The 24510-nt window shown below is 36.3% G+C and overlaps 1 protein-coding gene across 15 annotated transcripts in view; it reads left to right on the forward strand.

The window, feature by feature from the left end:
• slc4a5b (solute carrier family 4 member 5b) overlaps positions 1-24510 on the forward strand; it is an 81492-nt gene that overhangs the window by 13144 nt on the left and 43838 nt on the right. For 4 of the 15 annotated variants that reach the window (XM_088070811.1, XM_088070813.1, XM_088070814.1 and 1 more), the window contains 21 exons: positions 1895-2050; positions 2222-2326; positions 5037-5092; positions 7836-7993; positions 8161-8248; positions 8382-8540; positions 9320-9441; positions 9544-9718; positions 10672-10805; positions 10894-11074; positions 11162-11252; positions 12466-12524; positions 13393-13584; positions 14566-14679; positions 14885-14998; positions 15957-16118; positions 16756-16934; positions 17018-17090; positions 17179-17247; positions 18652-18825; positions 18911-19075. In XM_088070811.1, coding sequence (XP_087926937.1) covers positions 1895-2050; positions 2222-2326; positions 5037-5092; positions 7836-7993; positions 8161-8248; positions 8382-8540; positions 9320-9441; positions 9544-9718; positions 10672-10805; positions 10894-11074; positions 11162-11252; positions 12466-12524; positions 13393-13584; positions 14566-14679; positions 14885-14998; positions 15957-16118; positions 16756-16934; positions 17018-17090; positions 17179-17247; positions 18652-18825; positions 18911-19075 — 2726 coding nt within the window. Of the gene's footprint in view, positions 1-1894; positions 2051-2221; positions 2327-5036; positions 5093-7835; positions 7994-8160; positions 8249-8381; positions 8541-9319; positions 9442-9543; positions 9719-10671; positions 10806-10893; positions 11075-11161; positions 11253-12465; positions 12525-13392; positions 13585-14565; positions 14680-14884; positions 14999-15956; positions 16119-16755; positions 16935-17017; positions 17091-17178; positions 17248-18651; positions 18826-18910; positions 19076-19236; positions 19250-19573; positions 19680-24510 lie in introns of all 15 variants that reach the window. The other 11 variants (XR_015775107.1, XM_088070821.1, XR_015775108.1 and 8 more) reach the window with 9 other exon arrangements.

The raw sequence follows: 24510 nt of genomic DNA on the forward strand, positions 1-24510 counted from the left end.
TAGAAATCCAACAATAGTTTCTGTTTTTACAGTTTCTGGCTGTGATGAATGTTTTAATTTTGGCGATTTTTCAAGAAAACATGCCTTCAAAATCCGCAGGCCTGTGGGTTTGGGAGGCATGTTCATATCCCCAAAAATGTAAAAGAAAAAAAATTGCCAAAATATTTTCTTCAAAAATAGCTAAAATATTTAAACAAGGCAAAACATTTTTTTTAATTGCCAAAATTAAAAAAACAAAACAAAAGCCAAGATGTTTGAAATCACTTTTGAAGAAAAAAAACCTTTTTCTTTTTTATAAAAAAATGTAAATGGTTTTCTTCAAAAATCAGAAAAAAGACAAAATGTTTTATTTAAAAAATGCCCCAAAAATGATTAAAATAAATTATATATATATAAAAAAAACCCACTATCATATAATTTTGAAAAAGAACCGATAAGGTGTTTCAGTGGCCGTTTCAGAGAATGTGTGGTCTTAAAAATTTTGCCTCTAAGTCCTGGAAAAGTCCTGGAAATTTATCTGTAAAAATGTGTCTGAACCCTGCTTGAAATTTGGCTGAAGCATTTAAAAACACACGCAAACTTTCTATGCAGCAGCTCTCAAATGCACGTGCAAGCAGGGAACTGCATGTACTATAATACAGAACGTTGTTCCAGTTAGGACACAAGAAATCAATGCACTGTTTGGTACCAACAGAAACTTATGCAACACATGCAGCCACGTGTCATTGCCACCACCAATTAAACTTTAATCATTAATTGATTTTTTTGTCCACTTGTGCACAGATGAATATGATGAAAACACAATATTAATCAAGTTTTTAGCAAAAGGTTTTATGCATGTTTGTGTTTGTGCTCCAATTTTTGGTTTTGCTTTGAATTATAAAGTCAATGTTTCCCACTTGTGCCCAAAGGCTTATTTAGTATATCAGGAAAAAGAAGCCACAGTGTTTGTTCAGATTAGTCTGCGAAATACTTTGGGCAAGTATCAAACAGGACAACATTGAACTTCTTATATCACATGAAAAATCACACTTTTGTTTATTGTCAGAGTCAAGGATTTTAAAAAACGTGTACATACTGCTGTTTGACGGCCACGGCTGTCACTGGCTCAGTCGTTATGTTTTAGAGTTGTCCATTCATCTAATTCTTATGAATGAGATACCTTAAGAACCCCTTTTATTCATGGTATTTCTTTAAATTTGGCACAAACGTTCACTTTGACTCAACAAAGAACTTTGGTTTAGATTTTTTTGGTGGTCAGAGGTCACTGTTACCTTGCGTCTATCTCGTTTTTGTGAAAATGATATCTTAAAAAGATTATGAGGGAATTTCTTTAAATTTGGCACAAACGTCCACTTGGACTTAGATTGAACTGTGACCTCACAAAATGTGTTTTTGGTTTTAATTCAAGAATTCATACACTTATTATGACAAAATTCCACACAAATGTCTAATAGAATAAATTGATGCAGTTCTGACTTTTTGTATCCAAAGGGTCAAAGGTCAACTTTTATTCTAGTTTCCTAAAATATAGTGAAATATATAGAAAAAAAAGTAGTTTCCAAAGAAAAATTATTGTGTGATAGGAAAAACTGACTTTTGACCGATATTAAAAATGCCCAGAGAACTTTATCACCAAAGAAAAAGAACTTTACAAGTTTCCGCTCAGTATCTTACTTGAATATTTCAGAAGTACATGCAACAAATAATATTTTCAGGAAAGAAATCAAACAAGTTTCAAGTGTCTGTTCACTATTTATTTTGATTTTGTTGCACACTGAACTGAACCTCCGTAAACTCTGATTCTGTAAAGTTATTGAACTTGTAGTTAGCGCTTCAGAAATCGCCGTCATCGTTGGTTTTAATCCGACTGGGCCGTAACGTTTTCCTCCAGATGAGATCGTGGAGCGGCAGATATCTGACGGCCTCATTCCTCCGGACCTGAAGGAGAAGATCATCTTCGTGCTGCTCAGGAGGCACCGTCACCAGACCAAGAAACCAATCCACCGCTCGCTGGCCGACATCGGGAAGTCCTCCAATGCTGCTTCCAGTGAGTTTACCTGCCGTTTGTCTTCACCTCTAACCACCAATCAGCTGAAAAAAGTAACATAACCGTTTCTTTACACACTAATCCTCTGTTTTCTGTCATGTTGATCGCCTCCTGTTTCCTCCTCTCCTCGTTAAATCATCGTCTTCTCGTCTGCTGCTGCCGCTCTGTCAGCTCGTAGTCCGCAGGTTAATCTGAGTCATAGCACTAGTTCAGCTTCTGGGATCCACCGCTCCACAGAAGACCTACGCTCTAAGTCAAGCAGCCTTAGCCGCCTGCGTGAGTCTGAACACACACACACACACACACACACACACACACACACACACACACACACACACACACTCAGTGGTGGAAAGTACATTTACTCAGGTGCTGCACTTTAAGGGTAACTTCAAATAATTTTCAACCTGGACTCTATTTTCTCATATTTTTGTGTCTTGAGTGAGCAAGACACACTCAAATTGGTCCAGCTAGGAGGAGCGATATATCGAATAGAGATGCACTGATCGGATATTAAGATCAGATATCGGTCCAGATTTTGACAAAGTAGCTGGATCTGGTGTCGGATAATTCGTCAGATCCATGGGGCCGATACAGCAGTGTGTACCTGTTGTTTGTTGAGTTAGTGCATCCACTCTGCCTGTGTGAGCAGCGCTGCTCAGACTCAGCTGTGTGTGACTCGCAGCACGTGTGGAGAAATGGTGGCGCTGCGTTTTTTTTCTGCGTGCTTCGCGTGTTTGTCTGCAGAAACAGACAGAAAATGGTGTTTTGATGATTATATTGACTCTATACCAATCTATATCAAAATAAAAGTCCCCTGACAATGTCTCTGTTGACAGAAGCTCATTAGTTGTTGACAGGAGGCATTTTATTTTGAAATGTTTGCAGGACTGTGTGGTAGACAATGAAGCAGCTTCCATCTGTGCTCTTAAATGTGGATTTAAGAAGTCATAGCAGCAGTATGTTTTACCAAGTTACTTGTTTATTCTCAGGTTCAGCTGCTGCTTTTTATTTTGAATTCCTGTTTGCACCGAATATTTACAAAGAAGTTTGATTATTGTTTGATGGTCTGTTTGTTTGACCAAGTTATTTAGGTAGTAGCTACTTTATTTGTAACTGTGATTCATTTAATAATTTTGAATTTTAGTAGTTTACAGTAGTTGGGACGAGATTTACAAATATCGAGATATTTATTGTGTATCACGATATGGCCGAAACATATCATGATATGATTTTAAAGAACCCGTTTTATTTAACCAGAAACAAAAAAACAACATAAAAAAATAACTTAAATATAATTTAAAATATATAATCATGAGAATTAGTAATATAGTTTTTGGGACATAACCTCCGTCCCACAGCTAATTTTCAGATTGTCTCCTATTTTTTTTTTTTTTAACAGTTTTTGGGCCAAATTACTCACGTTTTTTTTTCGTTTTTTTTTTTTTTAAGGAATGAAAACAATTTTCTTGAGTTTCAGAGCTTTAAATGTGAATAAAAGGCATTTAAGTGTAGCACAAGAAACTGATGTCGATCCAGTTGTTAAAGGGTTAATGCACCCATTTTAAATTTGGATTGCAACTTTTACCTGTAATAGAGTATTTTAAAATTGTTGTATTGGTGCATTTACTCAAGTAAAGGATCTGAGTGCATCTTCCACCACTGATACACACGCAGTATTTTTATCCTTTTACCAAATTTTTAACTCCCTTTCCTAAACCCCTCTGCTCTTTTCTGTTTTTAATAAGCTAAAATATCCCAGCTGACTGTGCTGCTGCATGATTTCTCCACTTTATGTGGCTAACGTGTGTGTGTGTGTGTGTGTGTGTGTGTGAGTGTGTGTGTGTGTGTGTGTGTGTGTGTGCGTGTGTGTGTGTGTGTACGTGTGTACTCACCATGAATACAGTGTGTTGGAAATATTGTGTGTTTATTTTAGAGATTTTGCTCCTTGTGTGTGCACCTTTGCTAATTTACTCTGTGAATCTATCTGGGCGAGGAGGATTAGGACTGTGTGGTATGTTCTTGTTCTCCCTTTGTTCGATTTCATTTGTTCCCCAAATCTGCTTTGAGGAAAGAAAAAAAAAGGAAATGGGTCATTAAAATATAATCCCCCACAGAAACCACTGGTCATGGTGAAGTTGAATGCTCTGTCTGTTGCCCTAATAACCTTTTAATTGGATAAAACTGGCATCTTTACTCAGCTGCTGAGACTAAAACACAACTTCATTTCTGTTTTTAAACCTAAAACGGCTTATTGGGTGTTTTTTTAAATATTGTTTAAGTTTTTAATGGAATCCAATTTAAACAACATGCTGACATTTCCCTTTTTTGTTTTTAACAGCAAAGTTAGAGAGAGATAAAATAAAAAATAAGAAGTCTATCTTGCAAAATCATTCATAAACCTGTGACCGCAGCACCAATAGTTTGCTTTTAAGAAACATTTATACAAAAAGAAAGAAAGAAAGAATAAATAAATAAATAAATAATTGAAATGAATATGAAAAAAATTAAATATAAAAAAGTGAAGGGTGCAAGGGAGGGGGCAAAACAACAACAATAATTAAATAAAAACTAAAGAAAATACTAAAATCTCTAACAATAATAACTTGAAGAGACGTCTGACTGCAAGAAACAAAAGAATTACAAAAAAAAAATCAACTGAACAGTTAAAAGTTGAGTAGCTCGATATAAACTCAGGGGAAGTGATGTTATAAATATATCCTCTTAGATCAGGTGAAATCGGATCTAACTCTGAGTATGTGTTCAGTCCAAGATTCGCAGCAGTTTTTACATTTTTCCTGTTCAAGTCTTAAAAATAAATGTAAGTTTCTCCTTCACATAAATATCATAAATGACATCGATCCAGTCCTAAATATATTTATTTACAAATCACTCAACAGTCTCTGGTCTCAAACCCACGAACAATGTCTGAAAACCTTATTGTGTGTTTTTAAAGTAAAATATGTGTGTGTGGTTCCTTCTGCAGATCACGCCCAGAGCCGAAGCATGAATGATATTTCGGACACACCGAGCACGGACCAGGTAACGGCTATAATTTAATATTTATGTGTGTAGTATTAATATTTGATGTGTGTGTGCATGTTGGTGCTTTTGTGGGTCCAGACAGAGACATTCATGTTTCTGATTTCTTCAAATTTGGCACAAACGTCCACTTGGACTCAACCATGAACTGATCAGATTTTATTCTGTTGACTGCAGTATTTCAGAAAGGCCTTCGTGTTGAAGGTCAAAGGTCACTGTGACATCACAAAACATGTTTTTGGCCGTAACTCAAGAGTTTTTACGCTAATTATTATATCATTTATTCTTAATTATTTTCAACAGTTAACCATTACCAAACCAAAAAAAGAAAAAAAAATTAAAAAGGCAAATAAAGAGAAAAATAAAAACAAAATTAAATACATCAAAAGATTAACTAGCGACTAACGAGTACATTTTTTTAACCAACATCAGTCCTTAAAAAAAATCCTATTTTATCATATCATAAATATTTGATATTATATTATATTATATTTTCAGAATTTTAACCATTTAAATGCCAATTTTTCCATGATGCTGCAATGTTTTTGCATTTTCAAACCATTCTCTTGTGCTCACACTCAGACTGTCACTGTATTGATTTGTAATCAGCTAATCTCCTGTTGCCTCGGGGGGAAAATAAGCGATTATTTCATTTCTGCTCACAGTTAACAGATGGCATCACAAGACACATTCACACTGTGTGTGTGTGTGTGTGTGTGTGTGTGTGTGTGTGTGTGTGTGTTTTACTTGTTGCTGTGTTTGTATTTTCTGAAAAAAATGAGCCTTGTTTTACAGAGTTGTCAGAAATACTTAATCCCACTAATCCACGCGGCCTGCTGTTGTGTTGTGTTGTGTTTGTGTGTGTGTGTGTGTGTGTGTGTTTGTGTGTGTGTGTGTGTGTACCTGCATGTGTGCAGATTTCTAAGCTTCTCGTTTCCTTGAGCTCAGCTGTTTGAACGTCTCCCCAAAAAAGTACAATCATGACAAACATTAGTTTCAGCTACTTGCTTTTTCTCTCGTTGTCAGCCAGCTGCAGTAATTTGGTGTGTGAGTAAATATCTCAATGAGAACGTTAAAGAAAAGATAAAGTTACGCATGTGACCACTAAATTATTTGTGCTGCATGGCATCTGCATCTTCGTCAACCATTTAAAACTTTAATTTCTTTACGTTTAATTTCTTACAAAAACATTTCAAGAAGGCAATTAACAATTTAAGAAGATGTAGCCCAAAAATTAGCAAGCTATTCATTAAAAAAATGCAAGAAAATGTCCTGAAAATAGACACAAAAAAATAAAAAAATGTAAAACAATAAAACAATATCTATGCATACATTTTTTTTTCTGTAACAGAATTTTAGATATAGAATTTTAATATTTAAAAATATGGTTTTCTGTAAATTTTCTTTTTTTCCTCCTTCTTTAATACTTAAGATCAGGTCTTTTTTCCCATCTTTTCCAAATTTCTTGCAAATTGTTGGACATTTTTTTCCCAAATAAATAAAACCAATTTACTCAGGTGTCAAGAGGTTAAATAGTTTGTTAAAGGCATTTAATTGCAGAGCAAGAAAACTCATGTTGATCCAGATTTCAAAGGGTTAATCTGACCGATATACACGCTCATACAGTAAGGAGTATGACATAATAACATGTAATCCCTACTCGAGGAGTGTAAAACGATAATAAAACTGCAGATGGCAATGAAACTGAATAATTCTTAAATTAGTTGAAAGTCTGAGAGACTGAAATTTCTTGTTTGTTGTTGCCGAAGACGAAGAAGTGTGGAGAGAGTGAAAGAGAGCAGTTGGTGAATTGACTCTGAAAGCAGCATTAACAGATTATGGAGAGATTTTTATTTAAGCACCCACCACTCCACTGCCACGTGCTCCTCGGCGAGGAGGAGGAGGAGGAGGAGGAGGAGGAGAAGTTTTGGTGGTGGTGTTGAGCCGCTGCAACATGGTGTTGTTTGATTTTATACTTTGAAATAGACAGTTGTGTTGTTTAAAGTGCACCTTACCCACACATATGACTCTGCTTAACCCTTTGAAGCCTGAGCAAATCGCCTTTATTTCTGACAGAAACATGGGAAGAGAGCAACTTAATGAGAAATGGACCAAAAATTTGCAAAAAAAAAAATAGTAAAAAGTAGTAAGAAAATTACCTGAGAATTAAGATTTTTTTAAAATCTTTTGCTCTAACATAATTATTAATATATATTTAATAACATTATGAATATAATTTTGTGGACAATTTTCTCACCTTTTTTCTTGATAACATTAGAATTTACTATAGAATTTCAGGACATTTCTTTTTAGGTTTTAGGATGTTTCTAGGATTTTAATTTATTTCTAGGATTTTATGACATTTCTCAGATTTTAGGCAGTGTCCTGGATTTTAGGACATTAGTGTCTTATCTGGGTGTGGGGGGATCCTCCACTGGCACTTTTTTTGATCAACAAGCTCTATTTTGATACTGTTTTATGCCCTCTCACACCTTATGGAGACTAAAAGTACAAAAACAGTTCCCAGTGTGAATCACTTGATTTTTACTGTGAATTAGATAATTGTTGGGGGGCCACCCGGCACTCTATTGGGCCCACATGTTTTTTGTTAAATTGTGTTACTATACTGTTTGATGCCACCAGCTTCCATGATGTGATCAGCCACAAACACATTACAAATCTGATCATTACGCCCATCAGCTGCCTCATCTCCTCCTCTTTGTGTTCGTCTATCTTCGTCCAGCTGAAGAACAAGTTCATGAAGAAGATTCCTCGTGATGCCGAAGCTTCAAATGTCCTGATCGGTGAGGTGGATTTTCTGGAAAAACCCTTCGTGTCCTTTGTTCGTTTGGCTCAGGCCACGACTCTGGGAGGCCTCACCGAGGTCCCTGTGCCGACAAGGTGGGTGTCATCTCTGACAACTTCCTTCCTTTCTTTTTTTTTTTTAAACCCATACGTCATCTTAGGGGCGGGTCGTTTTTTACCTTTAGGACGAGTGGTGTATACAGAGAGTTGAGACAACACGGGGTTAATCTCTCTCTAAAATTCGATTGTTTTTGCTCTGACAGGTTTCTCTTCATCCTGCTGGGTCCTCAGGGCAAAACCAAGTCCTACAATGAGATTGGCAGAGCGATCGCTACACTCATGGTGGACGATGTGAGTCACCGTCTGACCTCGATAGACTTCACACACACACACACACACACACACACACACACACACACACACACACACACACACACACAGGTTAACTTTATGAGTTAATTTTTATTTCTGTATTTCCCATCAGCTGTTCAGTGACGTCGCCTATAAAGCGAGGGACCGCGAAGACCTGATCGCAGGCGTTGACGAGTTTCTCGATGAGGTGATTGTCCTCCCTCCAGGAGAATGGGACCCGAAAATTCGCATCGAACCTCCCAAGAAGGTTCCTTCGGCAGAAATGAGGCACGTTTAATCACACCTAATCATATTTAACCCTTACTGACTGCTGCATTTTACGCACTTTTCATTCCTCATTTTTTGATAATTGTGTGTGTGTTGATGCATGTGTCCTAAATGTAGTCCAGATTGTGTATTTGAGTGTAATGAGTGAATTTGCAGCTCAGCACCTACAATAAGTCTAAAATACACTGTGGAAACTAAATAGTTACATTCAGACTGTTCAGGTCCAAAAATGCTCCATTGAAACCCATTCAAACTGACATTTTTGATCCCACAGCCATCAGAGCAGAAAAACAGGACTTGTATTATTTCTGGGTGTCATTCTGGGCTTTTGACTCTGAATTTGTCATTTTGACTATTTTCCACCTGATGAGGTCATTTTGACCATATTTGGCATATGGAGGAAATACATGCTATTTCCACTAGGTGACCTGTCACAGTCAATGTAGCTGCTGATCACTGACATATCCCAGACTGTCATCATTTAAAAAAGAAAAATCTACTTTGCAATTATTTTTGTGTCTTTTTTCCATCTGAAAACGTAGTGGCATCATGACAAAAACCTGGTTTTGAAAGGATTAAAATTCTGAAATTCTTGGACTGCTAATTCGAAGGATATCATTTGAACTGCTCTATGAAGATTCGCTGGTACACATTAATCAAACAAACTGGATTTTGGGGTCAAGTATACACAAATCTGGACCCGGGTCCCTGATGTGAAAATCTCATAAGTAACACCTGCCTTCCCCTGACGCCTCGCTCCGCCTCCGTGTTTCCTGCAGGAAGTCGGTGTTGAACCTGAACGAGTTGGGTCAGATGAACGGGTCGGCCGGCGGAGCAGCCGGAGGAGAAGACGAGGAGATTCCAGCTCCGCACGAGCTCGGAGAGGAGCTGAAGTTCACAGGGAGGTATGAGAGGACACCATCAAATGTCACAGTCTGGTTCTGTGCTCGTCCGTTTTACGTAATTATTTCTGTCCTCATCTGACCTCAAAATCCTTGTTCTGACAGGATCGGAGGAGGATTGTGGCTGGACATCAAGCGGAAGCTCCCGTGGTTTTGCAGCGACATTTATGACGGCTTCCACATCCAGTCGATCTCTGCCGTGCTCTTCATCTACCTGGGCTGCATCACCAACGCCATCACCTTTGGAGGGCTGCTGGGAGACGCCACCGACAACTACCAGGTCCTCATAAAGGCTGCGACACATAAACTATCCAGAAACCGTCCAGAGAGCGTCATATCTGAGCTATTTCACCACACAGGTTAACCCTTTGAGACCTGACTAAACCAGCCTGATTTCTTTCACAAACATGGAAAGACGGCGACGGGCAACTTAAGAAGAAATGACCCAAAAAATTACAAGACAATTAATTCAATTCTATTCAATTTTATTATTATTTAGTAATAATAATAGTAATAATAATAATACGTGTCCTCCAGAACTCCATATCACCTGAAATTACCCAAAAACTAAAAAAATAAAAACAGTGAAAAAAAAAACTGAAAAAAATGTTACTACAAAATTTCAAAAATACATATAAGATTCAAGGTTATAAATATAGTTTCCTGGTTAGTTTTCTTTTCTTTTCTTTCCTTCATTTATCTGTAGACCTAAAAAAGTGCTAAAATAGAAATAAAATAAAATACTATATATATATATATATATATATATATATATATATATATATATATATATATATAATTTAGTTTTTTCTGTAACTTAATTTAAATATATAATTAAAATAATAAGAGATATAAAATTTTCTAAAATGATATATATATATGAATTCAAGAAATATTAAACAATAATATATATCTATGTCTGTCTGTCACATGATTTTAAATATATAATTTCAAAACATGGGAAATTTAAATAAGAATATCTGGAAAAAATATATAATTACAATAATTTTAAATGTTTTTTTAAATATATTAATCTTTAATTCATTAATAATTTTCTGATGATTCTTCTTTTTTTAAGATAAATTTTAGGTCATTCTCTCTGCATTTTTAAAGAAATCATCTGCTTCGCTCACATTTCAGAGGTTTAAATGCTTGTGAAATTCACCTGAAAGCAGCATGACTTTGTGGTTTCAAAGGGTTAATGACATTTATTTGTGTCTTCTCTTCTTAAAGGGAGTGATGGAGAGTTTCCTCGGCACCGCTCTGGCAGGGACGGTCTTTTGCTGTTTTGGCGGTCAGCCGCTCATCATCCTCAGCTCGACCGGACCGATCCTCATCTTTGAGAAACTTCTTTACGAGTTCAGCAAGTGAGCGGGAACACACAGACGCGAGCGGCTCCGAAAGCAAACAGGTGGAGGTGAACGTCTCCAACGCTTTCTCTCTCTCTCTCTGCAGAAACAACGATGTGGACTACATGGAGCTGCGTCTGTGGATCGGCCTCCACTCGTGTCTCCAGTGTTTCCTGCTGGTCGTCACGGACGCCAGCTACATCATCAAGTACATGACCCGCTTCACCGAGGAGGGCTTCTCCAGCCTCATCTCCTTCATATTCATCTCCGACGCCATTAAGAAGATGGTGGGTGACGCGTGAAATAAACAGGTGTTCAGATGAAGAGCACAAACAAAAACACGCTGGTTTGGTTTGTTTGTTTGTTTTTCTCAGGTAGGAGCTTTGAAGTATTACCCGATCAACCGCGGCTTCAAGCCCGACTACATCACCGCCTACAAGTGTGAATGCATCGCGCCGGACCAGGGTGAGTCTTCGAACTCTTTCTTTTCGTTATGTTTTCACATTTAATGGGATTAAATTAGTGAGATTATAATCTTTCCTCACCTTTGTGATGAATCAGATGTTCAGAAAATTTTAGCTGCTTACAGAAAGAGTTTTTTTTTGTTTATTTATTTATTTATTTGTTTTATTTTTTTATTTTTTTATTTTTATTTTTGGTTTGAAAATGTCAGTTAGTCAGTCATTTTTAGGGAAATTTGCTCCCTTGTTTGTGTGTTAGGAGCAAAATTGCAAAAACATGGGAAGAAGGCAACAAGCAGCTTAACAAAAGACATTACCCAAAAAAGAAAAAAAAAAGGAAAAAAAAAAAAACAAAGAAGAAATGACCCAAAAAAGTGCCATTCTTTTAAATATATAATTACAATAATCATGAATATAGATTTCTGAACTTTTTTTGATTTCCGCTATTTTTTTTCTAATTTCTGGTTATTTGTGGGACATTTCTTGCCAAATTGATCACTGTCTTTCCCTGAAATTATGTTTAAAACGTTAAGGGAAAATGTCCAGTGAAAAACAAAGAAATCTGTAAGAAAAATTATAATTCCTACAAAAAATAAAGAAAAATAAAATAAAAGACAAAACAAAAAAAATAAAAATAGACCCCTGCTTTAAGGAGAAAATGTGATTTAAATCCAGATATTTGGTCTTTACTCTGTGATGAATTCTGTATTTTGTCTGTTTCTGCCTCATTTATGGATTCTGACAAAGTGAGTATGATATTTTATTTTATTTATAGAAAAAAGATTACTATAATTATTATTATTATGATGCACATGTCAACCCTGGTACAACGTGTTGGGACATTTTAGGTGATTTTATCCGAGGAATACTCAGAACAAAAGCTTGTAACAACTGCCTGAAAGCTTAATAATAATAAACTTTATTTTTATAGCACCTTTGATACAAGAAATGCAGCCCAACGTGCTTTACAATAAAATTAAATGCACCAGGTGCTTCAAGTGCTTAACAAGTGTTTTGTTTATTTAAAACAATTATTTTATGTTTTTTTTAAACCAAATAATGCCCCACAGCTTATCATATCCCCTATTTTCTCTTGATATTTTCTTTAATTTAATTCTGTTGAATTAAATTCAAACACAACACTTGGTTTTGCCTGTCGTGTTACCCGTCATTCATGTGCTTTCTCTCCGTCTCTCTCTCGTGTTTTTGCTCGTCAGCTTCTGCTCTGGGTTTGAATGTTTCAGCTCCGCTCGCAGACGATAACATGACTCTGCTGGTAAGTGACAGAAGACAGAAAACATCGCTCACACGAATCGTTTCTTTTCTGTTTGAGGGTGAAGGTAACTGCCAAAACTGCACTCAGTTAACCGAGTTATTTGGGATTTTGTACCGTATGTATGTTGTGATCTCAACAAACTCTGGCTCAGGTTTGACTTGCAGAAATTGGGCCGGTATTTATCAAGCATCTCAGTGCAGGAAATCACTCCGAATTGCTGCTTTTTCTTTGAATGATTTAAATTACTTTGATTGATTGAATTAACTTTTTAGTTTTACATTTAATACTTACATGCATCTTCCTGAAATCAAGTTTATTTTTTAAGTTTTAAGATTGCTTTTACACCTCACTCACACCTTCAGTTTTTTATTTGTATGAAGCATTGGATAAATTGAATAAAAATCAAACCTACAGGCTTAAAATTACTCCCTCACAAAGGATCAATACACCCGACAAAAGTAGTATTTTACTGATGCACAAAGAAGTGACGGGAAAACGACAAAACATCAGCATCATTTGTGTTTTGCGGCTCTTCGTGCTCTTTTTTAGGGAAAAACTCTCAGCTGAAAGTCGGTTCAATGTTCAGTGCGATTTTTAGGATTGATTCTGAAGTGTTGATAAATATGGGCCCAAAAGTGCTTTTAAACAACGAGTTTTTATTCAAGAGTCGAGCGTTTCGGAGCTCTTCGGCTCCGCTTTCTGTATTTTGTTTTTGTTTTTTCGTCTGTTATCGCTTGTCTTTCTCTTTTGTGTCTCTTTCGTCTCCACTCCACCCTTCGATTCTCGAACTCCCTGTCCCACCCTGTCGCCCCTCTCCTCCCCCTCCTCGTCCTCGTCTTCGTCCTCGTCCTTCGTCCCGTCTCTGCAGTTTAACTTGACAGACATGGACTGGAGTCAGCTGAGTAAGAAGGAGTGTATGAAGTACGGCGGCACGCTGGTTGGATCCTCCTGTAAGTATGTCCCCGACCTGGCCCTCATGTCCTTCATCCTCTTCTTCGGCACTTACTCCATGACCGTCTCCCTCAAGAAGTTCAAGTTCAGCCGCTACTTCCCCACAAAGGTAAGACTGCTTCACACGAGACCTCCTCTGTTCTCCCAAAATGTTTTTTTTTTGCTCTCCCACCCTGCAAAGAAAAAAACAACCTGCATGTGAAATACTGGACTCTTATAATATGGCAAAGCATGAAAGCAGTCCGCTGGTGAAATTCTTTATTTTTCTTTTTGTCAAAAAAAGATATATACCTGTACTAGTATATGCTATAATGGTACAGGTAGAAACTTAAACTTATCTCATCATTTTAATTTAATTTAATTTAATTTAATTTAATTTAATTTAATTTTATTTTATTTTATTTTATTTTATTTTATTTTATTTTATTTTATTTTATTTTATTTTCATTTTTTAACAGAGCAAGTAAAAAAGAACAATAACATATTCTAGACTAAAAATATGTTAGCACATCATCAGATCATGCATTGATTCATTAAGAAAATTGTTTGTATAAAATTGTTCACATACTGCATTGCAAAAAGTGCAAATGGTAATGTAATATTATAGAAATCTGAAAATAAAAGTAACTTAAATAAATATAAGAAATAAACAAATAAAAATAAAGAAATTAAATATAAAAACTAATGAAATGTTTAAAATGAATGGTAGAAAAAATAATAAAATAAGAATAAAAATAAGAATATAAAAAAATGAGTATAATCAAAATACTTAAATGCATCTGTAAAAAATTAAATTGGGTTTTGCTAATTTTGCAATCAAGCCATTAGAAAAATTAAATGTCACACGTGTGGTCACAATTCCCGTTTAATAAAAATCCTTTCTAAAACGATACATTTGATATAGATTTAAAAATCGTCTCTGATGAATAATAAATAAAGAATTTCACCATCTTTTATCCTTCGGAGCTGCTGAAAGTTTGCACCAATTATCAGCAGCTTCCTCCTCCTCCGTACCCGAACCGTAACCTCCTCATCGATACCAGATCGTCCTCTCCCGTCTCCTCCTCTGCTCTCCCTGAACGTTCTCCAGCTCCGCTCCCTCCTCAGCGATTTCGCCATCATCATTTCCATCCTGGTCTTCTGCGGACTGGATTGCCTGATGGAGCTCGACACCCCCAAACTGCACGTGCCCACCGAGATCAAGGTCTTCCCGAAATACTTCCTCCTCATTCCCCGAACTGTAGTTTCTGTCCCTCGAGAGTGTAGTTTTTACACATTTTTAATCAGTCGTTTTATTTTGATTTTATCAATGCAGTGATTCTCTTTTTTTTCTGTCTTCATCTCCCCATGTGCGAACCTTTCTCTTGTACTTTTCGCCGTCACACTTCACGTCTCCCTGTTTGTCGTAGCTGAGGAAGCTAATCAGTGATTTTGCCATCTTCATGTCAATCATGTCCTTTGTGGGTCTGGATATGTTGATGGGGTTAGACACTCCCAAACTAATCGTTCCAACCGAGTTCAAGGTATTTGATTCCTCACCAAAATACGAGTTTGAAAATCTTTGTATTTATGACAAATGGCTGCATTTTTTTTTTGCATGTGTGCATGTCAGCAGTGGTGTAAAGTAACAGCTGTATTTCTTTTTTTTTTTTTTTTTTTAAAAGTAACAGTTGTTTTGCATGTTTTTTTTGCATGTGCTCATGCTAGTAGTGGTGTAAATGAAAAGTTGTTTTGCATGTTTTTTTAAATTTTGTTTTTATTTTTTGATTGTGTGCATGTCAGCAGTGGTGTAAATTAACAGTTGTTTTGCATGATTTTTTATTTTATTTTAATTTTTATTTTTTTGGTTGTGTGCATGTCAGCAGAGGTTTAAAGTAACAGTTGTTTTGCATGTTTTTTTGTTTTTCTGTTTTTTTTGTGCATGCCAGCAGTTGTGTAAAGTAAGAGTCACACAGTTATTAATGCAGATGTAAAGCATGTAGTTCTTTAACCCTTTGAAACCTGGATTGACATCAGTTCTCTTGTGCTGTGTTCAGACTTGTTTCATAAATATTAAAACCTTTGAGCTAATTGGTTTTATTTTTATTTATTTATGTTTTTTTAAATATCCCAAAAATTTGTAGAAAATTATTTTAGCTGGGGAAATATGTCCAGAAAACTATAGTTAAAGTCATAATCATAGTTACATATTTAAATTTATGTAACATAATTACAATTTTTAATCTTTTTTTTTTTTTACATCATTTCCTTTTTTTAAAATTTGCTGTGCTTCTTTTATTATGGTAAATTTTCAACTACCTTTATTTAATTTATTATTATTATTATTATTATTATTATTGTTGTTATTATTATTATTTTATATGTTTATTTATTGCTAGAAATGCATGAATTAACTCATGTTTAAAGGGTTAAGGTGGACGTGTGTCAGCTTTCACCTGTTGGGTGTATTTATTTGTCATTTTTCTGCGTTGGCGTGATCAGCCCACGCGTTCAGACCGCGGCTGGTTGGTGATGCCGTTCGGTAAGAACCCGTGGTGGTGGTATCTGGCCAGCTTCGTTCCCGCCCTCCTGGTCACCATCCTCATCTTCATGGACCAGCAGATCAGCGCCGTCATCGTCAACCGCAAAGAAAACAAACTGAAGGTAAATAAACCCAAAGTCATCAACACCAGCTTCTTTTACTTCACAGAAAATCTGTTTTAAATTCTACAAAAGTCCTGTCCTATGTTGACTTGAATTCATTAGTTATTGGGAAATTATATATTAAGAATTAAAAATTATGTATTCAGTTAAATGTCTTCATATGAACTTATACAGTTACTATAATAATAATAATGTTGTTATTTATTTTATTTTTTGTAGCTTTCCGTTTTTTTTGGTTTTTTTTTTCTTTTCTTTTTTGATCAGTAACTCCAATGATGCTTTACGGTATAATTTATTAAAATGCAAATAAAACAAAGAAAGACGAGAACTTTATCCTCCCGTTCCACAATCGAGCTTTGATACAGAAAGGTGTGGCGGCTTTACGGCATGTATTATTTACTCATCTCCTAAATGGGACCGTAATTTAGGAAATAAACATCATGTTGTATTCGAGAAGACTTGAAACAAACAGTTGAAAAAGTCATCAGTCGGAAACATTTTTATTGAGATAATAAATGAGAAATGGGCTCAGACACGCCCTTCCCCCTGCTGGTCATATGAAAGAATGCAGATTTAAGACACTTCACACAGATTTGCAGTCACATATTGTCCTCAGATGTTTGTTTTCATCCTGCAGAAAGGGTGTGGCTACCACCTGGACCTGTTCTGGGTCGGCGTGCTGATGGCTTTGTGTTCCTTCATGGGTCTGCCGTGGTACGTGGCAGCGACCGTCATCTCCATCGCGCACATCGACTCTCTGAAGATGGAGAGCGAGTCCAGCGCGCCCGGAGAGCAGCCACAGTTCCTCGGAGTCAGGTAAGACTGTCCCGACACTGCGTGTATGTGTCCGAATCTTTCCCGCTGCATCCATTTAATGCTGCATGACGTTTTATCTGTAGGGAGCAGAGGCTGACGGGTATCCTGGTGTTCGTTTTGACCGGACTCTCGGTTTTCCTCGCTCCAGTTCTCCAGGTAAATAAGTACATGTGTGAACAGGAGCTTTTTTTTTAATCAGTCAGTTTTCTCTTATCCTAAAATGTATTTTAACTGTTTATTTCAGTATATCCCCATGCCAGTTCTGTATGGAGTGTTCCTCTACATGGGAGTGGCCTCTCTGAGCGGCATTCAGGTACACTGAAATTTATGTCCACATCTCTGTTTTACTCACTAAAAACTCACAGCATTCTCTTTATTTCAGCACCCCAAAAATGTCACGGTATGGTACACCTTCCAAAATCACACAAACAAACTCATGTCGTCCACAATCAGTCATGGTATAGTTTGTCATCAAAAATGCACAAAAATATCATAGAATAGTATGACTTAAAAAATGACCCGAACACAACACAGTGTAATGTGTTTGCCAAAATCATGAAAAAAGTCATAGTATAGTATGTCTTCAAAAATCATCCAAAAATATCATACTATAGTATATCATCAAAAATGACCCAAACATTTTATAGTATAGTATGCTGTCAAAAATGACCCAAAATGGCCCAAAAAACATCAAAGTATAGTATGTTGTCAAAAATAACCAAAATGGCTAAAAAAAAACCATATAGTATATTATGTCATAAATACTGATTCAAAAACATCAAAGAAAAAAAATTACCCAAAACGACATAGTGTAGTATGCTGTCAAAAATGACCCAAAATGGCCCCAAAATGACAAAGTGTAGTATGTTGTTTAAAATGACCCAAACACATCGCCAAAATATAGCATGTCCAGACATGTCATGGTATAGAATGTCAAAAAACTTCCAAAAACATAATATAGCATGTCGAAAAAATGACCGAAAAAGCAAGGCTATAGTATGGAAAAATGTCAAAATAGGACATGTCCCAAAAACAGCCGAAAACACCTAAAAACAGCATAAAACTGCATGCCAATACACACCATAGCATAGACTGTTGCAAAAACGGCCAAAAACGCCAAAATATAGCATGTTGAAAAAAATGACCGAAGAAGCAAGGCTATAGTATGGCAAAAATGTCAAAATATGACATGTCCAAAAACAGCTGAAAACACCTCGAAACAGCATAAAATAGCGTGCCGAGACACACCATAGCATAGACTGTTGCAGAAACAACCAAAAACACAAAAATATAGCATGTTAAAAAACTGACCGAAAAGGCAAAAACGTCAAAATATGACATGTCCCAAAAACAGCTGAAAACACCTTAAAACAGCATAAAAAAGCTAGCCGGGACGTGCCATAGCATAGAAAGTTGCAAAAATAGCCAAAAACATCATAAAATAGCATGTTGAAAAAACGACCAAAAAAGCAAGGCTGTAGTATTCATACTTCATACTGTACTATGGCAGAAAATGTCAAAATGTGACATGTCCCCAAAACAGCTGGAAACCACATATAATAGCGTGCGGAGACGCGTCATAGCATAGAATGTTGCAAAAATGTCCAAAAAACACCACATTATGGCATGTTGAAAAAACGACCCAAACATCATAGTTTAGTTTAACCATTTATTTCACATTCACGGGTTCTGAATGTGTTGTGTGTTCGTGTTTCAGTTCTGGGAGCGTATAAAGTTGTATCTCATGCCGGCTAAACACCAGCCGGACTTCTCCTTCCTTCGCCACGTTCCTCTGAGACGCGTCCATCTCTTCACCCTCGTCCAGATCATCTGTCTGGCCGTCCTCTGGATCCTCAAGTCCACCTTCCTGGCCATCATCTTCCCAGTCATGGTGAGTGTTGTTGCATGTTGTTGTATGTTGTTGTTGTTGTTGTAAAAGTGTCGGCGTTCGGTTGATTTTCTTCCTCTGTGTGCAGATTTTGGGTCTGATGGTCGTGAGGAAGCTGCTGGATCTGATGTTCTCACAACACGACCTGGCCTGGCTGGACGACATCCTGCCAGACAAAGACAAGAAGAAGAAGGAGGATGACAAGAAGAAGAAGAAGGAGAAAAAGGCGGCGGAGCCAGAGAGCGACGAGGAGGTGAGTGTCTACCTGCACACACGCAGCTGCTGTCATCTCCAAAGCTGCCGTCTCTTTTCTCGGTTATTTAAGTGTGTGCCGCTCCGTCTGTTGTGTGTGTGTCGCTCCTGGGTTTTGTTTGCTCTGACTAATACTGTACGTTTCTCCTCTCTGTCCCACAGTGTTGCTGAAAAGGCACTGTACAACTCTTACTACAGTCTTTTTGTTTGTCCTTCCTCCTCTTAGAATAACAGTCTACCTCTCCCTCTGTGTCCCGACATCTTACAGACTCTTGTTCCTGAAGGGTAGAGCTAGTTTGATTCTATATTTTTGTCAACAAATGCCATAAAAAAGACAAAAACAAACATGTTTGGACTATTTTCAGCAGCGGATTAATCCACATTTGATGCTCTAGTGAGCATTAAGGTCAGTTCAGTAACAAAACTATAGAACATATCGAGCTTTACCCTTAAAATGCCCAGTTTTCCCTGCATGCCGATCGCTCTCTCTGTCCCTCAGCCCAAAAGCTCGGCACCCTCTGCAGTGATGATACCCATGGAGGCCGTAGAGCCCCACGCAGAGCCGGTCCCCGTTCCCCCTCCCACCCAAAACCAAACCTGTGACTGTGAGTACCCCAGCAGCTCCCTGCACCTTTAGTGTCTGTCTGACTAGTTATTAAAATGTTTGATGGCATTCATTACATGGACACGGTAAATGCTGCTCGAGCTTTTTTTTTTTTTTGCAAAAGTCTATGCTATGGCATTTATCAGCAGTCTATTTAATGATGTTTTGAGGTGTTTTCGGCTGTTTTTGGGACGTGTCATATTTTGACATTTTGCCGTTTTGGTCATTTTTTCAACATGCTAAATTTTTGTGTTTTTGGCCGTTTTTGCAAAAGTTAATGCTATGGTGTGTCTCAGCACGCTATTTTATGTTGTTTTGAGGTGTTTTCGGCTGTTTTTGGGACATGTCATATTTTGACATTTTTCCATACTATAGCCTTGCCTCTTCGGTCATTTTTTCAGCATGTCATATGTTTCTGTTTTTGGTTGTTTTTGCAACAGTCTTTGCTAAAGCATTTATCAGCACGCTATTTTATGCTGTTTTGAGATGTTTTGGGCTGTTTTTGGGACGTGTCATATTTTGACATTTTTCCATACTATAGCCTTGCCTCTTTGGTCATTTTTTCAACATGCTAAATTTTTGTGTTTTTGGTCGTTTCTTGAACAATTTATGCTTTTGCATTTATCAGCATGCTATTTAACGCTGTTTTGAGATGTTTTCGGCTGTTTTTGGAACGTGTCATATTTTGACATTTTTCCATACTATAGCCTTGCCTTTTCGGTCATTTTTTTCAACATGCTAAATTTTTGTGTTTTTGGTTGTTTTTGCAAAAGTCTATGCTATAGCATTCATCAGCACGCTATTTTATGTTGTTTTGAGATGTTTTTGGCTGTTTTTGGGACGTGTCATATTTTGACATTTTTCCATACTATAGCCTTGCCTCTTTGGTCATTTTTTCAACATGCTAAATTTTTGTGTTTTTGGTTGTTTTTGCAAAAGTCTATGCTATTGCATTCATCAGCACGCTTTTTTATGCTGTTTTGAGGTGTTTTCGGCTGTTTTTGGAACGTGTCATATTTTGACATTTTTCCATACTATAGCCTTGCCTCTTCGGTCATTTTTTCAACAAGTCAAATTTTTGTGTTTTTGGTTGTTTTTTGCAACAGTCTATGCTAAAGCATTTATCAGCACGCTATTTTATGCTGTTTTGAGATGTTTTGGGCTGTTTTTGGGACATGTCATATTTTGACATTTTGCCGTTTTGGTCATTTTTTCAACATGCTAAGTTTTTGTGTTTTTGGCCGTTTTTGCAAAAGTTTATGCTATGGCGTGTCTCAGCACGCTATTTTATGTTGTTTTGAGGTGTTTTCGGCTGTTTTTGGAACGTGTCATATTTTGACATTTTTCCATACTATAGCCTTGCCTCTTCGGTCATTTTTTCAACATGCCGAATGTTTGTGTTTTTGGTTGTTTTTGCAACAGTCTATGCTAAAGCATTAATCAGCAGTCTATTTAATGCTGTTTTGAGGTGTTTTCGGCTGTTTTTGGGACGTGTCATATTTTGACATTTTTCCATACTATAGCCTTGCCTCTTTGGTCATTTTTTCAACATGCTAAATTTTTGTGTTTTTGGTTGTTTCTTGAACAATTTATGCTTTTGCATTTATCAGCATGCTATTTAACGCTGTTTTGAGGTGTTTTTGGCTGTTTTTGGGACGTGTCATATTTTGACATTTTTCCATACTATAGCCTTGCCTCTTTGGTCATTTTTTCAACATGCTAAATTTTTGTGTTTTTGGTTGTTTTTGCAAAAGTCTATGCTATAGCATTCATCAGCACGCTATTTTATGCTGTTTTGAGATGTTTTTGGCTGTTTTTGGGACGTGTCATATTTTGACATTTTTCCATACTATAGCCTTGCCTCTTTGGTCATTTTTTCAACATGCTAAATTTTTGTGTTTTTGGTCGTTTCTTGAACAATTTATGCTTTTGCATTTATCAGCATGCTATTTAACGCTGTTTTGAGATGTTTTCGGCTGTTTTTGGAACGTGTCATATTTTGACATTTTTCCATACTATAGCCTTGCCTTTTCGGTCATTTTTTCAACATGCTAAATTTTTGTGTTTTTGGTTGTTTTTGCAAAAGTCTATGCTATAGCATTCATCAGCACGCTATTTTATGTTGTTTTGAGATGTTTTTGGCTGTTTTTGGGACGTGTCATATTTTGACATTTTTCCATACTATAGCCTTGCCTCTTTGGTCATTTTTTCAACATGCTAAATTTTTGTGTTTTTGGTTGTTTTTGCAAAAGTCTATGCTATTGCATTCATCAGCACGCTTTTTTATGCTGTTTTGAGGTGTTTTCGGCTGTTTTTGGAACGTGTCATATTTTGACATTTTTCCATACTATAGCCTTGCCTCTTCGGTCATTTTTTCAACAAGTCAAATTTTTGTGTTTTTGGTTGTTTTTTGCAACAGTCTATGCTAAAGCATTTATCAGCACGCTATTTTATGCTGTTTTGAGATGTTTTGGGCTGTTTTTGGGACATGTCATATTTTGACATTTTCCATACTATAGCCTTACTGTTTTGGTCATTTTTTCAACATGCTAAGTTTTTGTGTTTTTGGCCGTTTTTGCAAAAGTTTATGCTATGGCGTGTCTCAGCACGCTATTTTATGTTGTTTTGAGGTGTTTTCGGCTGTTTTTGGAACGTGTCATATTTTGACATTTTTCCATACTATAGCCTTGCCTCTTCGGTCATTTTTTCAACAAGTCAAATTTTTGTGTTTTTGGTTGTTTTTTGCAACAGTCTATGCTAAAGCATTAATCAGCAGTCTATTTAATGCTGTTTTGAGGTGTTTTCGGCTGTTTTTGGGACGTGTCATATTTTGACATTTTTCCATACTATAGCCTTGCCTCTTCGGTCATTTTTTCAACATGCTAAATTTTTGTGTTTTTGGTTGTTTCTTGAACAATTTATGCTTTTGCATTTATCAGCATGCTATTTAACGCTGTTTTGAGGTGTTTTTGGCTGTTTTTGGGACGTGTCATATTTTGACATTTTTCCATACTATAGCCTTGCCTCTTTGGTCATTTTTTCAACATGCTAAATTTTTGTGTTTTTGGTTGTTTTTGCAAAAGTCTATGCTATAGCATTCATCAGCACGCTATTTTATGTTGTTTTGAGATGTTTTGGCTGTTTTGGGACGTGTCATATTTTGACATTTTTCCATACTATAGCCTTGCCTCTTTGGTCATTTTTTCAACATGCTAAATTTTTGTGTTTTTGGTTGTTTTTGCAAAAGTCTATGCTATAGCATTCATCAGCACGCTATTTTATGTTGTTTTGAGATGTTTTTGGCTGTTTTTGGGACGTGTCATATTTTGACATTTTTCCATACTATAGCCTTGCCTCTTTGGTCATTTTTTCAACATGCTAAATTTTTGTGTTTTTGGTCGTTTCTTGAACAATTTATGCTTTTGCATTCATCAGCACGCTATTTAACGCTGTTTTGAGGTGTTTTCGGCTGTTTTTGGAACGTGTCATATTTTGACATTTTTCCATACTATAGCCTTGCCTCTTTGGTCATTTTTTCAACATGCTAAATTTTTGTGTTTTTGGTCGTTTCTTGTACAATCTATGCTATTGCATTCATCAGCACGCTTTTTTATGCTGTTTTGAGGTGTTTTCGGCTGTTTTTGGAACGTGTCATATTTTGACATCTTTATACATTCTATGGCAAAAAATATCCAAACATGACATTTAAAAAAAATAGCTGCAACCAACATTAAATGGCATGTCAAGACAGTTGATAGTAAAATATGTCTTCAGAAATGAGAAAAATGTCGTGTGGTTCAAATTTAAAACATACAACACACATTAAATGTTTCACAGGAAGTTTTATTGGCAAACATAATTATTAACATTTTCTGTTGGATCACCATGAAAACAAAACATTACATGAAAAATTAAAAGCACAAAAACAAACAAACGTGGAAACACACAGAGAAAGTTTGAAAATCAACAAATAATCATCAACAAAACACAATGCCATAAAAAGTTTTTTTTTCTTCTTGCTATGCTTTGACTTATTTTGACATTTTTCCATACTATAGCCTTGCCTCTTTGGTCATTTTTTCAACATGCTAAATTTTTGTGTTTTTAGTCGTTTCTTGTACAATCTATGCTATTGCATTCATCAGCACGCTATTTTATGTTGTTTTGAGATGTTTTTGGCTGTTTTTGGGACGTGTCATATTTTGACATTTTTCCATACTATAGCCTTGCCTCTTCGGTCATTTTTTCAACATGCTAAATTTTTGTGTTTTTTGCCGTTTTTGCAAAAGTCTATGCTTTGGTTTTTATTAGCACGCTATTTCATGCTATTTTGAGGTGTTTTCAGCTGTTTTTGGGACGTGTCATATTTTGACATTTTTCCATACTATAGCCTTGCCTCTTTGGTCATTTTTTCAACATGCTAAATTTTTGTGTTTTTGGTTGTTTTTGCAAAAGTCTATGCTATTGCATTCATCAGCACGCTATTTCATGCTATTTTGAGATGTTTTCGGCTGTTTTTGGGACGTGTCATATTTTGACATTTTTCCATACTATAGCCTTGCCTCTTTGGTCATTTTTTCAACATGCTAAATTTTTGTGTTTTTGGTCGTTTCTTGAACAATTTATGCTTTTGCATTTATCAGCATGCTATTTAACGCTGTTTTGAGGTGTTTTCGGCTGTTTTTGGAACGTGTCATATTTTGACATTTTTCCATACTATAGCCTTGCCTCTTCGGTCATTTTTTCAGCATGTCATATGTTTCTGTTTTTGGTTGTTTTTGCAACAGTCTATGCTAAAGCATTTATCAGCAGTCTATTTAATGCTGTTTTGA

The sequence above is a fragment of the Plectropomus leopardus genome, chromosome 20 (genome assembly GCF_026936395.1).
Source record: "Plectropomus leopardus strain MGB_pleo_1.0 chromosome 20, ASM2693639v1, whole genome shotgun sequence".
In the NCBI taxonomy this organism is placed as follows: Eukaryota; Metazoa; Chordata; class Actinopteri; order Perciformes; family Serranidae; genus Plectropomus; species Plectropomus leopardus.